The 16,073-nt window shown below is 41.9% G+C and overlaps 2 protein-coding genes across 2 annotated transcripts in view; both read left to right on the top strand.

Moving 5' to 3' along the window:
- Positions 1-16,073, top strand: part of LOC103543496 (abasic site processing protein HMCES-like) — a 103,136-nt gene that overhangs the window by 70,915 nt on the left and 16,148 nt on the right. Inside the window, exon 8 of the transcript XR_011522241.1 lies at positions 907-954. The gene's annotated coding sequence lies outside the window, so the exon portion shown is untranslated. The remainder of the gene's footprint in view (positions 1-906; positions 955-16,073) is intronic.
- The window catches only part of LOC103543657 (zinc finger protein 568-like), a gene marked incomplete at its 5' end in the record, with an annotated part of 32,408 nt that overhangs the window by 187 nt on the left and 16,148 nt on the right, over positions 1-16,073 (top strand). The window contains 2 exons of the mRNA XM_070557573.1: positions 907-954; positions 15,724-15,854. Of these exons, the coding sequence (XP_070413674.1) occupies positions 907-954; positions 15,724-15,854 (179 nt within the window). The remainder of the gene's footprint in view (positions 1-906; positions 955-15,723; positions 15,855-16,073) is intronic.

Raw genomic sequence — 16,073 nt, 5'->3', positions numbered from 1 at the left:
CGGCGTGGCCAGGCTGCGCGCCCGCGCTTGGAGACGAGCGGATGGCGGGAAGAAAGGGGGCGTCGGCCGCGCGTCTGCCTGGGGGGGCGTGGTTGCAGGCTGGCGCGGGAGCGGGCTGGCGGTCGGCGCTCAAGTGTACGGCAGCTTCGTGGACTCCTGCCTGGGAAGAAAGTCCGTGCGATACCCTCCGGGCGTGGATTGTACACCCGACGTCCCGGACTCGGCGACCCGTGGCCGCGTCGCCAACTCCGCCTTTGGGGCTAGAACTGGAAAGGGGCCCTCTTTGTACGTTCTTGGTCGATGCTGGGGGCGGGGCAGGGGAGTTGGTCCGCCGGTGGATGGGCTCTGGGGGTTCACCTCAGACCCCGGCTGCGTTCGAGCCTTTGTAGCTCCCATGGCGCTCTCTGCGCAGCCGAAACTGACACAGCCGCCGCCGTGCGCTCTCCAGCGCAGTGGATGACCTTCTTCCCGAGGCTATTTCTGGTGTCCATTGGGTTTCTAAGCTTGGGACTGGGTGCCCCTCCTACTTCCACTTCTCTGTTCTTTCACTGTGTGGCCCATAGAGGTGCCCCCAGCCAAGAGGACAGGAGTGTGGGACTCTGACAAATGGATTCATTTAGGCTGTGTCTTGGAGCCACAGATATGGGCTCAGTGTAAGGCACTGGGGCTGGAAGAATCCAAAGTCAGGCTCTTACGGAGAAAGGAGGCCACAGTCCTGGGGTGAAGTTCATCTGCTCTTTGTGATGATGGGAGAGGGCGGTGGGGTTGCAGGCTTCTTGCGCTTTGGGCTACCTCTCAGTGCCTGGGATGGGACAGGGATTTATTCGGACTTGGCCGCCTCCGGGCAGGAAGGGACTGTTGTCTCATAGTTTCTTAACCCTTTTCCACCTTTTTCCTTCTCTTAAGAATCCAGAAGAGGAGAAGAGCCGCCGTGCATCAGAAGTCATGGGGGAGGTAAGTTGTATTTGGCACTTTCTTCTTGTTCTTGGTTTCCACGGCACTATCCCATTTTAGGATTCTGTCCAAAAGATTTACAGTAGTGAGTTGGAGAAAGGAGGAGAGAGAAGGAAACCACATATATGGAACAGTTTTCCTGCCAGGAACCTAAACCAGGGCTGTCTGCTTTGCATACATTGTCTGATCTGATGTAGAATTACCATTATCCTGGATTTTGTTCATTCCCAAAATACTCTCGATGGATTGTGCCTCAGTGATTTGGCAGGGAAGTTGAAGAACAGAATAAGTTTACTCAGTTCAATCTCACTAATTTCTTTGTTGTCCACTCCAAGGTCACATGCAGTAGCCTATTTGCTTCCAAATTTCTAACAGCCTGAAATGCCTGCCTGCCCCCTTCATCTCTAGATATTTTTCCCCCGAGGTAGAAATAACCTAATTGCTCACTTTCTAATGATTAAAGCAATATAGGATTCTTGGAAAAATTTCAAAACATGAGAAAATTATTAAGAACGTTTGTCACCCATGGTCCCACCATCTAGAGATAGTCGCTATTAATATTTTCAAATTATTTTGTCTGCACGTATGTGTGAGGATGTAATTTGTTTTCAGAGTGGGATCACGTTACTGATAGAAACAACTAACTTACTGAGTGTTTACTCTGAGCCGCTTGTAGTTTGAAGTTCTTCACACATATTATCTTGTTAAATCCACATAACAACCCTATGAGGCAGGTAGAACTATACTTCATTAATTCTGTGATGCACTTTTCCCCCCACATTTTAACTTCTCTGAAATCGGATGGGTTTTACAATTCCTGGCAAGACACAGTTTCATTGATGGCATTTTCCTTTCCTAGTGTATAAACAAATGGTGGCTTTACAATCAGTGGCATCTCAGAATTGATGAAATATGGTATTTTTCTTAGTTGACAAATGAGGAAATACATTCAGTTAAGTTTCTTGCCCCTAAATTACACAGTTAATCAATGGTACAACTGTAAAAAGAAGGGGGGCGGGGGGCCCGGCCTGTGGCCAGGTGGTTAAGTTCACACGTTCAGCTTCAGTGGCCTGGGGTTTCACTAGTTTGGATCCTGGGCACAGACCTGGCACTGCCATCAAGCCATGCTCAGGCGGCATCCTACATGCCACAACTAAAATATACAACTATATACTGGGGGTCTTTGGGGAGAAGAAGGAAAAATAAAAAATAAATAAATAAATGGTACGACTGGAATTTCTAAATTGCCTATTGATTTCCTTTGCCCACTTATCAAAGAATGTTATTATTATTATTTTTTGTTTATTTAAAACAAGTTTATACATTAAGCATATTTTCTGTTTGTCGTTTTGTAAGTTGTTTTAGATTTTTTTTTTTTTTTGAGGAAGATTAGCCCTGAGCTAACTATTGCCAATTCTCTTTTTGCTGAGGAAGACTGGCCCTGAGCTAACATCCATGCCCATCTTCCTCTGCTTTATACATGGGATGCCTACCACAGCATGGCTTTTGCCAAGCGGTGCTGTGTCTGCACCTGGGATTCGAACCAGTGAACCCTGGGCAGCTGAAGTAGCACGTGTGAACTTAACCAATGCACCACCAGGCTGGCCTGAAATTTTTTTTTTTTTTAAATATTGGCACCTGAGTTAACAACTGTTGCCAATCTTCTGGGTTTTTTTTTTTCTACTTTTTCTCCTCAAGTCTCCCAAGTACACAGTTGTACATTTTATTTGTGGGTCCTTGTAGTTGTGGCATGTGGGGCGCCACCTCAATGTGGCCTGATGAGCGGTGCCATGTCCGCGCCCAGGATCTGAACCAGCAAAACCCTGGGCCGAGGGAGCAGAGCTCCTGAACTTAACCACTCAGCCATGGGGCTGGCCCCAGAAATTTTTTTTATTGAAGTCATAGTAGTTTATAACATTGTGAAATTTCAGTTGTACATTATTATTGTTATCACCATATAAACGTGCCCCTTTACCCTGTTTGCCCACCCCCAAACCCCCTTACCCTCTGGTAACCACTAATCTGTTTTCTTTGTCCATGTGTTAGTTTATCTTCCACATATGAGTGAAATCATACTGTGTCTTTCTCTTTCTGGCTTATGTTGCTTAATGTAATACCCTCAAGGTCTGTCCATGTTGTTGCAAATGGGATGATTTTGTCTTTTTTATGGCTGAGTGGTATTCCATTGTATATATACACCACATCTTCTTGCTTCCACGTCTTGGCTATTGTGAATAATGCTGCAATGAACACAGGGGTGTATAAGTCTCTTTGAATTGTTGATTTCAACTTCTTTGGATAACTACCCAGTAGTGGGATAGCTGGGTCATATGGTATTTCTATTTTTAATTTTTTGAGAAATCTCCAGACTGTTTTCCATAGTGGTTGCACCAGTTTGCATTCCCACCAGCAGTGGATGAGGGTTCCCTTTTCCCTACATCCTCTGGTAAATATAGCCATTCTAACAGGTGTTGGATGATATCTTAGCATAGTTTTGATTTGCATTTCCCTGATGATTAGTGATGTTGAACCTCTTTTCATGTGCTTATTGGCCATGTCTTTTCATATCCTCTGCCCATTTTTTGATCGGGTTGTTTGTTTTTTTGTTGTTGAGTTATGTGAGTTCTTTATATATTTTAGAAGTTAACCCCTTGTCAGGTATATGATTTGCAAATATTTTCTCCGAGTTGGTGGGTTGTCCTTTCATTTGGTCCTGGTTTCCTTTGCCTTGCAGAAGCTCTTTAGTCTGATGAAGTCCCACTTATTTTTTCTTTTGTTTCCTTCGTCCAAGTAGACATTGTATTCAAAAAGATCTTTATAAGACCAATGTCAAAGAGTGTACTGCCTGTATTTTCTTCTAGGAGTTTTATGTTTTCAGGTCTTAACTTCAAGTCTTTGATCCATTTTGAGTTAATTTTTATATATGGCGAAAAATAATGGTCTGCTTTCATTCTTTTGTGTGTGGCTGTCTAGTTTTCCCAACACCATTTATTGAAGAGACTTTTCTTTCTCTATTACATGTTCTTGGCTCCCTTGTCAAAGATTAGCTTCTATAGATGTGTGGGTTTTATTTCTGGGCTTTCACTTGTGGAATATCACTGACTGTGTGTCTGTTTTTGTGCCAGTACCATACTATTTTGATTACTATAGCTTTGTAGTACATATTGAAGTCAGGGATTGTGATGCCTCTAGCTTTGTTCTTTTTTTCTCAGGATTGCTTTAGCTATTCAGGGTCTTTTGTTGCCTCATATGAATTTTAGGATTCTCTGTTTTATTTCTGTGAAGAATGTCATTGGGGTTCTGATGGGGTTTGGACTGAATCTGTAGATTGCTTACCGTAGTATAGGCATTTTAACTATATTTATTCTTCCAATCCATGTTCATGGAATATCTTTCCATTTCTTCATGTCGTCATCAATTTCTTTCAATAATGTCTTATAGTTTTCATTGTACAGGTTTTTCACCTCGGTTAAATTTATTCCTAGATATTTTATTCTTTTTGTTGTGATTGTAAATGGGATTGTATTCTTGAGTTTTCTTTCTGTGAGTTTGTTATTAGAGTATAAAAATACAACTGATTTTTGTAAGTTGATTTTGTACCCTGCAACTTTACTATAGTACTGATTATTTCTCATACTTTTCCGATGGATTGTTTAGGGTTTTCTGTATATAAAATCATGTTGTCTGCAAACAGCAAGAGTTTTACTTCTTCCTTGTCAGTTTGGATTCCTTTTATTTCTTTTTTTTGCCTAATTGCTCTGGCCCAAACCTCCAGTACTATGTTAAATAAGAGTGGTAAGAGTGGGCACCCTTGTCTTGTTCCTGTTCTCAGAGGGATGGCTTTCAGTTTTTCCCTGTTGAGTATGATGTTGGCTGTTGGTTTGTCATATATGGCCTTTATTATGCTGAGGTAATTTCCTCCTATCCCCATTTTGTTAAGAGTTTTTATCATAAATGGCTGTTGGATCTTGTCAAATGCTTTCTCTGCATCTATTGAGAGGATCATGTGGTTTTTATTCTTCATTTTGTCAATTTGGTGAATCACATTGATTGATTTGCGAGTGTTGAACCATCCCTGTGTTCCTGGTCTAAATCCCACTTGATCTTGGTGTATGATCTGTTTAATGTATTTCTGTATTCGGTTTGCCAATATTTTGTTGAGGATTTCTGCATCTATGTTCATTAGTGATATTGGCCTGTAATTTTCCTTCTTCATGTTGTCCTTGTCGGGCTTTGGGATCAGGGTGATGTTGGCCTCATAACATGTGTTAGGAAGTGTGCCATCTTCTTCAACTTGTTAGAAGATTTTGAGAAGATAGGTATTAAATATTCTTTGAATGTTTGGTAGAATTCTCCAGAGAAGCCATCTGGCCCTGGACTTTTATTTTTGGGAGGTTTTTGATTACTGTTTCAATGTCTTTACTTAGAAATATTTTTTCACACTTGATCTATTTTATGTGTGCTGTTAGATTCAGAGTTTTCAAAAAATGTTTTTTTGGGGCCAGCCCTGTAGCCGAGTGGTTCAAGTTCCATGTGCTCCGCTTCAGCAGCCTGAGGTTGGTGGGTTCAGGTTCCAGGTGCAGACCGACTCCACTCATCAGCCATGCTGTGGAGGCATCTCACCTACAAAGTGGAGGAAGATGGGCACAAATGTTAGCTCAGGGCCAATCTTCCTCACATGCACAACAAAGTTTTCTCCCCTTTATGTCATGCCAGAATGTCTTCCTTACTACAAAAATAGAAAAATCTCTTATATTTTCCTCAAGTACTTTTGTCCAAACATTTAATCTTTAAAGAAACTGGTGTGAGATATGACCAGAGAATGTGGGCTGTAAGATTCCTGATTTGCGGTGTTTAGGCTTTTCTCTGTGACTTTGGAGTAATCGATTTTGAAGAATGGCATAGTATTTGTAGTATAATCAGGGTTTTTTTCCTGGATGTGTCTGACTGTGGCTCTTCCTTCATTAGTTCTGGCCGGTCAGTTCTCAAGTATTCTTTTCTCTCTAAAGGTTAAGAAATATTCTTTCTATTCTGGATTAATGTTTCTTCTTTTCCTTTTGAATTCTGTGAGATCTTACTGAATTTGTCTTCCCATTCCCATTCTGGCCAGAACCTTCCTAAGATTCTCAGAAGAGGACCACACCCTCCCCTTCCATTCTCAGCACATTGATGAGGAAGTAACTCCAGCTCCCCTTGCCCTTCAACTCTTTTTTTTTTTTTTTTTTTTTAAAGATTTTATTTTTTCCTTTTTCTCCCCAAAGCCCCCTGGTACATAGTTGTGTATTCTTCGTTGTGGGTTCTTCTAGTTGTGGCATGTGGGACGCTGCCTCAGCGTGGTCTGATGAGCAGTGCCATGTCCGCGCCCAGGATTCGAACCAACGAAACACTGGGCCGCCTGCAGCGGAGCGCGCGAACTTAACCACTCGGCCACCGGGCCAGCCCCTTGCCCTTCAACTCTTGACCATTCATTTTTCCCTCTGTTTCCTCTTCTCCTCAGAGTGATGTGTCCTTTCTCTGTATTAGTGAGAGGCTATGCACTGTTTAAAAGAGTAAAGTCTTACCCACTTCTGTTATTTATTAGCTCTGTGACCATGGGCTTCCTCATACTTCCTCTGTGTAATGTATCTACAAGTTTTGGGGAATATGCCGGTAATGGAAATTCACTTGAATGTGTACTTAAACTGGCATCGTGGAGGTCTCCCGACTCCTACCTCCTGATCTTCCCAACATCCAGTGAGGTCTGAAATCCCATTGTTTCTGTCCCTTTCCTACTCCTTGATCTCATGCCCTATGACCTCACTCCACTGTCTGTGTGCCGGATCAGACCTTTGTGGGAGTGGATAGTGCCTTGACCTCCTAATTGGGCTCCCTGGCTCTACTTTTACTCCTCACCAGTAAAATAGTCCAGTCATGTCGCTTCCTTTATTCAGTGAATCCCTGTTACTTTCAGGGTAAAGCTCCACTCTTTCACATTCATTGTATATTTACTAAGAAGCACATTCTATATTTACTAGAGTACCAATCCTACTATTGGAGTAAAGTGGTGAGCAAGGGTGTGTTTAGTCCTAGCAAGGATGACCTTTCTGTCCTGGCTTCTTTGGACTTTTCCAACATTACTTCTGTCTACTGCTTTCTCAGAATCCCTCACCAATTACGCCAGCTAACTGTCTGCTCCTCAGACACAAAGGATGCAATTAGTCTTCCTCTCCATCTCCAGCTTATCCTGTTCACTCTACTTGGAATGTTGTTAAGTCTGTTTTTGTCTGTTGGAATCTTGTTCCTTTTCCAGGCCCCAGTTAATCTTCTACATATTACATGAAATTTTCACGTACCCCTTAACCTTAGTAAGTCCCTGTTTGTTTATTTTCCATAGCAAGATTCTTCTACTTGTAACTGGAGCTAACTTGTCCTGCTTAAAACCCCTCACCTGTGAGAACCAGTCTAAACATCTCATGATCTGACCCTTCTTTCCAGCCTCCTCTCTCTCTGCTGCCTCTCTCGCTGTACTCTTGCAGTTCCCAGAATGTACACTGCTATCTCTTGCCTCTTGCACAAGAAACACAAGAGAGGCATTTGTCCCACACCACCCTTTCTCAGGGTTCTACAAAGCCTGCTTCAGTCTCCTGGTTATGCTTGGTGACTCTGTGTGATCCCCTCCGCTCTGTCTGTTGTGGTTTTGTCACTATATTGTAACTGTCTTTTTAAAACTGCTGTTATTAAATATTGAATTACAGAAGATGTGTAAGGTATGACAAATGACTGAACACCATAATTAGGAAGTAGGCTGTTAATTATTGTTGAAAACCCATGTGTGCCATGAATCATCCTGATCCAGTCCCCTTCTCTACTCCTCAGAGGTAACTATTCAGAATTTTGTATTTTTCATTTTTAAATTTGATATGAGTAAAATCACACTGTTTGCAATCTTCTGCAACTTCATTACTTATCTCTCAGTGTGTGTATTCAGGATATTCATTCGTATTATGAATTTATCCTACTACATAGCCATCCGTTATACAAATATATCTTTTTTTCCTTTTATATTACAAACCTTGTTCCTGTGAACATTCTAGAATTTGTCTCTTGGTGTCATGTGTAAGAATTTCTCTAGGTATATAACTCAGAATTGTTGGGTCATGGGGTATGGGCATCTTCAGCCTTGCTAGACACCACCCAGTTGTTTTCTGGTGTTTATACACATTTGTAAATGCTGTTTCTTCATATCCTCATCAATTGGTATTGTCAGACTTCTAAATATTTACCCATTTGGTGGCTATGAATTGATATATTATTCTGATTTTAAATTTACATGTTTTGGTACTAAATGAGGTTGAACCCCCTCTCATGCTTTCTCTTCTCTGAAGTACCATTTCATGCCATTTGCTAATTTTTCTATTGTTTTATATTTTCAGTTTTTCATTATCTTTAATGTTTTGTAGGCATTTCTTAAATATTGTGGATTGTCATCTTTTGTCAGTTATATGTGCTGTACATGCTTTCTCTCAGTTTGTGGCTTGATTTACAACCTTTAAATGATGGTAGAAATTCTCAATTTTAATGCCATAAAATTTAACACCGTTTTCCTTTCCTTTAATAATTTATTAATGTCTTGTTTAAGAAATCTCTTTTCTCCTAAGAGTAAAGATATTGTCCCATAATGTTTTCTATGAATGAATGATAGTGTTTTGCCTGTTGTGGTTAAGTTTTTAATTCACTTGGGATTGATTTTACGATATGGTATATGGTAGGGGTCCAGCTTCACTTTTTCTACTTGGATAACTAATATCCCAGCATCATTTTTTGAAAAGGCCATTGCAGGGCCCGGCCCCGTGGCCGAGTGGTTAAGTTCACGTGCTCCGCTTCGGCAGCCCAGGGCTTTGCTGGTTTGGATCCTGGATGTGGACATGGCACAGCTCATCAGGCCCTGCTGAGGCAGCGTCCTGCATAGCACAACCAGAAGGACCCACAACTAGAATATACAACTGTGTACTGGGGGCTTTAGGGAGAAGAAGAAGAAGAAAAAAAGATTGGCAATGGATGTTAGCTCAGGTGCCAAGCTTTAACAACAAAAAAAGGCCATTTCAAAGGATTAGGCAAACTATACAGTCTGAGGGCATAGGTCCCACAAGACTGCCCTCACTTTAGACACCAGCTGCCACCCTCAGCCATCTCATTAGCATAAACTTACACATGTGGTCTTAGGGGCCCACCATAAATGACAGAGACACTCCTATCACTTGGGAAATTCTAAGTGTTTACAGATTACATCCCATGAGCTGGACAAAAGCAAGACCTCTCTTTGGAGGCCAAGTTTCTTACTACACGGTCATCCTTTCCCCTCTGTATTTCAGTGGCAATTCTGTCATAAATTAAGTTTCCATGTATATATATTGATCTGTTCTGTCCTTTGTATATGCTGGTCTGTTTGTCTTTCCCTGCTGGTCTGTTTGTCTTTCCCTACTGGTCTGTTTATCACTGCACCAAAACCACATTGTCTTAATTAAGACAGATTTGTAATGATGTTTTGATATTTGGTAAGTCATGTTCCTTTACTATAGTCTTGTTCTCTAGGAGTCTCTTAGCTGTTCCCTGGCTTTTGGCTTCTCCATGTAAATTTTAGAATTGGCTGATCAAGTTTCATACGAACCCCGCTGGGATATCATTTTGCGCTGTGCTGAATCCTTGATGAATGTGGGGAAGCTGGACGTTTTCATAGTATTGAGTCTTTGTCTCCCTCTGACCAGCATAACTCTGCTTATTTAGCTCTTCTATAATAGTTTTCAATAAGATTTTTAAAGTCTTACACTTCTTTTGTTAAGTTTATTCCTAGGTATTTTTATATTTTGTGCGTTTTGTAAATGGTATTAATTTTTAGTCATTATTTTCCCGTTGTTTCTTGCGTACAGACATAAAATTGATTTTTAGGTATTGATTTTTATGTCCATTCAACTTGCTGAACCCTCATTTATTCTAATATCTGGTAGATTCTTTTGGATTTGGGGGTCATCTAACTAGATAATTATATCATTGATGAATAAGGACACTTTCTGTCTGTAATCTGTAAATATTGGTGTTTTCCTTCTTTTTTCAACCTATATTTAGTTGTAATTCTCATTTTACTGCACTAGTTTCCCTTGATAGGATGAGGAGAGGCTTCAAGTGCAGTGTTACATTAATCATAGTCTTTATTTTGTGGCATGTTATTATTGGTCTGAGCAAGGCCATTCTCTTATTCTGATTATTTATCTACTTATCTTCACTTCCATTTACCACCCCACACACAGGCAGTCCTATTAATGTACATCTTTTTATTAGTATGTATTCATCCAAAATGTTTGTGGTTTGTGTTAAGGCCCAACATGGTCAGTTTTTCTGAATCCTCCAGATATAATTGAGAAGAATTGGGTGCACTGTTCTATATGTGGCCATTAAATCAAGCTTCTTAATTTTGTTATTTAAATATTTTCTATTTCTACTGACATTTTGTCTGTTGTATCTATCAGTTATTTCCATGTGTTCTTCCATAATGATGAAGGTTTGTCATAATTATTATTTTATTTATGTGTATTTGTTACCAAGCAAGGGCTTGATCTGCTTGCTGCAAGATAAAAGGCCAAGCAGGTGGTAGTAGAGAAGGATCTTTAATAAGCGATAAGCTAGCATATAGGAAGATGGTGGACTGTCAACCTGAAAAAAATCCGTCTGAAAGGGGCCTGATTTGGAAATGACTGATGTAGAGCAAACGGGGTTAAAATGTCAGGTGAAGGGTGACCGCAGAACATTGCACCTCTCCGGAGTGGATCTGCTGAATGCAACATTCCTGAGAAAGCTGAGAAAACTTGTTACTTCCTTATCTGGGACAGAAGGAACAGTTTGGGCAGAGGACATAAATTTTCTGCTAACAAGTTATTCTTTCCACCGGTTACAGATTAACTTGCCTACGTGCAGTTCTAAGCGTTTTTCCAAAGCACATTGTGAGAATAAGACGGGGAGGAGGAGCGTGTGGCCTTGGGGACTGACGTTCTAAGAGTCCTCTGAGCAGGGGCGACCGTCTGTTGTACTTCTTCATGGGTCGCATGTGCAAATTTGAGAGGGTTCTGTGTGTCGCATGGGGTAGATTTTTGGTCTGTGATGTGTAAAATTTAGTCGGTCATTTTAGCTTCTCAATGCTCCTGTGAGTTGTCAGACTGGGGGCTGTCAGTGAGCCTTATCTCTTCATCAGTGGTCCCCTCCTGCTGTTCTCCTGGGCAAGCTCAGAAACTTTGGTTATCTTGTTTCCCACGTTAACCTTGTGCATATAGGCACAGTTGCATCCCAATGTAGGGAAATTCTGACTCCTTCATCCTGGTTTCATTTGTATGTGTCTATATATATTTATTTTTAATTAGGTGTGTACACAAGTTATCTTTTGGCCTTTTATGTCTAGTCTTTCTGGATATTTGTTTATGTTTTAGATGTCTCTTGTAAACAGCATATAACTGAGCTTTGGTTTTTGAACAACTTTTATCTTTTAATGAGAGCATTTAGTCCGTTAGTGGTTGTTATTACTGATATAATTAAAAGTATCATTATTGATTTAGTTTGTGCTTTTTATTCTATCTTTTTTGTATTTTTTAAAATCTCAATTCATTTTCTCTCTGTGAGTTTGAAAGTTATAAACTAGTTTTGTTTATTCAGTGATTACCTTAGAATTTTTTTTTTTGAGGAAGATTAGCCCTGAGCTAACATCTGCGGCCAATCCTCCTCTTTTTGCTGAGGAAGACTGGCCCTGAGCTAACATCCGTGCCCACCTTCCTCTACTTTATATGTGGGACGCCTGCCACAGCGTGGCCTGCCAAGCTGTGCCATGTCCACACCTGGGATCTGAACCGGCGAACCCTGGGCCGCCGAAGCAGAACGTGTGCACTTAACCGCTGTGCTACCGGGCGGCCCCTTATCTTAGAATTTTTAACATACTTTCTTAACTTACCAGTGTCTCAAACTAAAGAACATCTTTATATTCTTGCTGAATGGTATAAGGAACTAGAATATTCCTGCTGATCAAACAACTTATATTGTCATCAGATATTTTTCTCCCATCATTTTCTTTAACCCATAAAACATTTTTATTATTTTATATATTTGAATATTAGGTTATCCACATATTACCACTTTCTCTGTTCACCATTCTTATATCTCAAAACCTCTACCTGGGATCACTTTCCTTCAGATGGAATTATATACTTTAATGAGTTTCTATTTTTTTTTAAAGGTTTTATTTTTCCTTTTTCTCCCCAGAGCCCCCCTGTTACACAGTTGTATATTTTTAATTGTGGGTCCTTCTAGTTGTGGCATGTGGGACGCCGCCTCAGCATGGCTTGATGAGCAGTGCCATGTCCGCACCCAGGATCCAAACCGGTGAAACCCTGGGCCGCTGAAGTGGAGCACGTGAACTTAACCACTCGGCCACGGGGCCGGCCCCTGAATCTCTATTTTTCTGAAAAGATCGTTATTTACCCTCATTTGTGAGAGAGAATTTTCTCTCAGCAGACTGAGCTATTCTGCTGTCTTCTGGTTTACATTGTTGCTGTTGAATAGTCATTTGTCAATCAGACTGTTGTTCTTTTGTAGACAATCTGTCTACATCATTTTGTTGTTTTGTTTTTTGCTTCTTCTCCCCAAATCCCCCCCAGTACATAGTTGTATATTTTTTAGTTGTGGGTCCTTCTAGTTGTGCTATGTGGGATACCACCTCAACATGGGCTAATGAGTGGTGCCATGTCTGCACCCAGGATCCGAACCGCCAAAACCCTGGGCCACCGAAGCAGAGCACACGAACTTAACCACTCGGCCACTGGGCTGGCCCCTTCTTTTTCTTTTTAATGCTCTGTAGTGATGTAGGATTTCTTTTTATTTATTCTGTTTGAGACTCACTGGGCTTTTGAATAATGCTTTCCTTTGCCACTTCTGAAAATTTCTTAGCCATTATGTCTTCAGTTACAGCTTTTTCTCAGTTCTTTCTCTTTTTTTGTTCCAGAACTCGTTAGATATCTGTGAAACAGTCTCATTTTATCTTCTTAACCTCTCTTATACTTTCCCATATTATGTTTCTTGATAGCATTCTGCATAATCATTTTTTATATCTTCCACTCCAGTAATTTTTCTCTTCAGAGATATTTATTCCAGTTATTGTATGATTTAATTTTAAATATTATTTTGTTTGTTTGGTTTTGGTTTTTTTGTTTTTTGGGGAGGAAGATTGGCCCTGAGCTAACATCTGTTGCCAGTCCTCCTCTTTTTGCTTGAGGAAGATTGTTGCTGAGCCAACATCTGTGCTAGTCCTCCTCTATTTTATGTGGGATGCCACCACAGCGTGGTTTGACAAGTGGTGTGCAGGTCCACACCGGGGATCCAAACCTACATGTGAACCCCAGGCCGCTGAAGTGGAGTGTGCAAACCCAACCACTATGTGACAGAGCCAACCCCTTAAGTATTATGTTTTTTGTTCCAGAAGTTTTAATTTTTTTTCTTTTATATCTACCTGTCATTTTTGTGGAGTTTTGTTTTTTACCATCTTACCTCCTTTTTAAAAAAGATGTAATATACTTGTTTTATATTCTTTAGTATTATCTATATAATATGTGAATCTTTGCAGGTGTGTTATTTTCCCCCTAAGGTTTTATTAATGAAATTTTCGAATATAGTGAAAAGTTGAAACAATCGCATGACTGATTTTCCTTTTTTTTTTTTTTAAAGATTTTATTTATTTATTTATTTATTTTTTCCTTTTTCTCCCCAAAGACCCCCCGGTACATAGTTGTTTATTCTTCGTTGTGGGTCCTTCCAGTTGTGGCATGTGGGACGCTGCCTCAGCGTGGTTTGATGAGCAGTGCCATGTCCACGCCCAGGATTCGAACCACCGAAACACTGGGCCGCCTGCAGCGGAGCGCGCGAACTTAACCACTCGGCCATGGGGCCAGCCCCAGATTTTCCTGACTTTTTGATCATGGAATTATGCCCCTTTGCATGTTTCACTTTTATTTAATTTTTTATTTAGGCGAAATTCACATAACATACAATTAGCCATTTTATAGTGTGCAGTTCGGTGGCATTTAGTGCGTTTACAATGTTGTACTGTTATTATTTTTGACTTTTGGGTCGTTTTCTTTGGAATTCTACCCCTGGACTCTTGAGGCCTGGCTGAAGATTGTCCCTCTAGGGCAAGTCTGTGTTTGCTTCTGCCAAGAGCACGGCTGAACCAGAACCGCTGTAAGAGACGGCCAGTTTTTAGATTCGCCTGAGTAATGTGAATGTGAGCTGCAGACCTGTGGAAGCGCTGACTTGTTACTGTTCCTCAGGGGAGAACTTTCCTTCCACCGACCGATAGGGTTCAAGTCAGGCCGTTTTCCTTGCAGCCCCCCAGGGTGGGAGTGCTACTGCTGCTTTTCCCCTTGTTCTGAGAGCGTGGTCCTGGAGGTCCCAGGTCTTTGCAGTGCAGAACCAGTTACACTCCCATCTTGACCAGCTGTCGGCTGGGTCTCTCTCCCTGCTCTTTAAGGTTGTGAATGTCAAAGTTCATGGTTAGCCCGGCTCAGCAGGTTTTCTGGTAAAATAAACGCCGGTGGCTCAGCACATCTCTCTAGTTCCCATTTTGAGTTAGTTTTAGCTATTGAAGATTGCATGCTTGTCAGCTCATCATTGCATTCCAAAATGTTTTTAATATTCAGTGCATTATTTTTCGGCTGGTGATTTAGTTGTGGTAACCAGTCCGCCACAGAGCATGATGTCTTGTGATTGTCTCTACTTTTTTCTTTTTCCTCCCTGATACTGAGCTTTTTGAGGGCAGGTTCTGGGTCAGAGTCATCCTGTCCCCAGTGCCCACACAGAGTCAGACTCATGGAGGATTTTGATGGATATTTTTGAATAAAGGAATTTTGTTTGTTTGTCGCTTCTTTCCTCCCTTTTCCTTCAACCTTTGATTTCCCCTCGTAGAGTGCTGTGCTCGCAGCAACAAACAGAGCAGACTGAACATTTTCTGCTCCCTGAAGTGCAGAGCCCAGCTCAGAGTTCTTTTAAAGAATCAGGAAATCCCCGGCTGCAGCTGCAAGAGCCAGAAATGGAAGGCAGTCAACTATAGAGGTGGAGAAATCTAGACTCAGAGCCCTGCAGTGCCTCTGCCAACTGCAAATTTGTGTCAGTGATTCGCTTCTGTAAGCTAAAGTTTCCTTTGAAACATGGGCCTTTCCTGAGGATTAATGCATATAAGGCACCAGAAACTTAAAGTGCTTAATGCACAATGATTGTACTTGAGAGGCAGTGAACACTGCCTCTCAGCTGTGAGGCCGGGGGTAGGGGTGAGAGGGAATAATGTCAGGCAGGAAAGCCATGGGTGATCTTGGTTGGGAACCACGATGTGCTGGCCACGAGGGTTCTGAGAACTGTGATTTCATGTAAAGCGGTTGCAACCCGCCTCCTGGTTGAGCTCTGCTGAGGCTGCTCAGGACCTGCTGATCCCTGTGGGTTGTCTGGCTCAGTATTGGTGCTTTTGAACAGGGTCTCTGTGGAAGGAGGTTTCAGTCTGGGTTCTGAGGGCCCTAGTCCTGGGATCTGGGAACAAAGCCAAGGAGACACCTGATGCACTGAGTCTGTGAGGCCTGGCAGAGGCTGGAGACCTGTTGCAGAAACCGTCATTCGGGGCTGGGCCTGCCCCAGTGTCCTGTGTTCCTGGGCCTGAGGGCTCCGTCATGTCTTTGGGATGCCTCCGTGGCTGAGGAGTTCATTGTCTTCCAGATTGTGGAACAAGGGTCTGCCAGGCACAGGTCAGAGCAGGCCCTTGTGGGCCCAGATCAGCTCCTGATGGTGGAAAGGTTGTTTCTTCTGAATACGTTATACACGGTTGGATTCCCTGGAGTTCCAGGAAGGTAAAGGTTTGTTATTTTCCCTCAAATCAAGAGAGACTGTGTGTGTATGGGGGGTCGTGGTGGGGGGGTTGGGGGGGTGCCCAAACAGGCAGAGTGGAACAGGGGCGGGGAGGAAGATTCATTCTCAGTCCTTTAGGGCCCCGAGGTCAGTCCAGTGTCTCAGGGCTGCTTTTGCTTCTTCCTCCTCTGCCTCCTCCAGCTCTGCCTTTCTCCAAGATG

The sequence above is a fragment of the Equus przewalskii genome, chromosome 9 (genome assembly GCF_037783145.1).
Source record: "Equus przewalskii isolate Varuska chromosome 9, EquPr2, whole genome shotgun sequence".
Lineage (NCBI taxonomy): Eukaryota > Metazoa > Chordata > Mammalia > Perissodactyla > Equidae > Equus > Equus przewalskii.
This window is presented reverse-complemented; position numbering and strand designations above follow the sequence as displayed.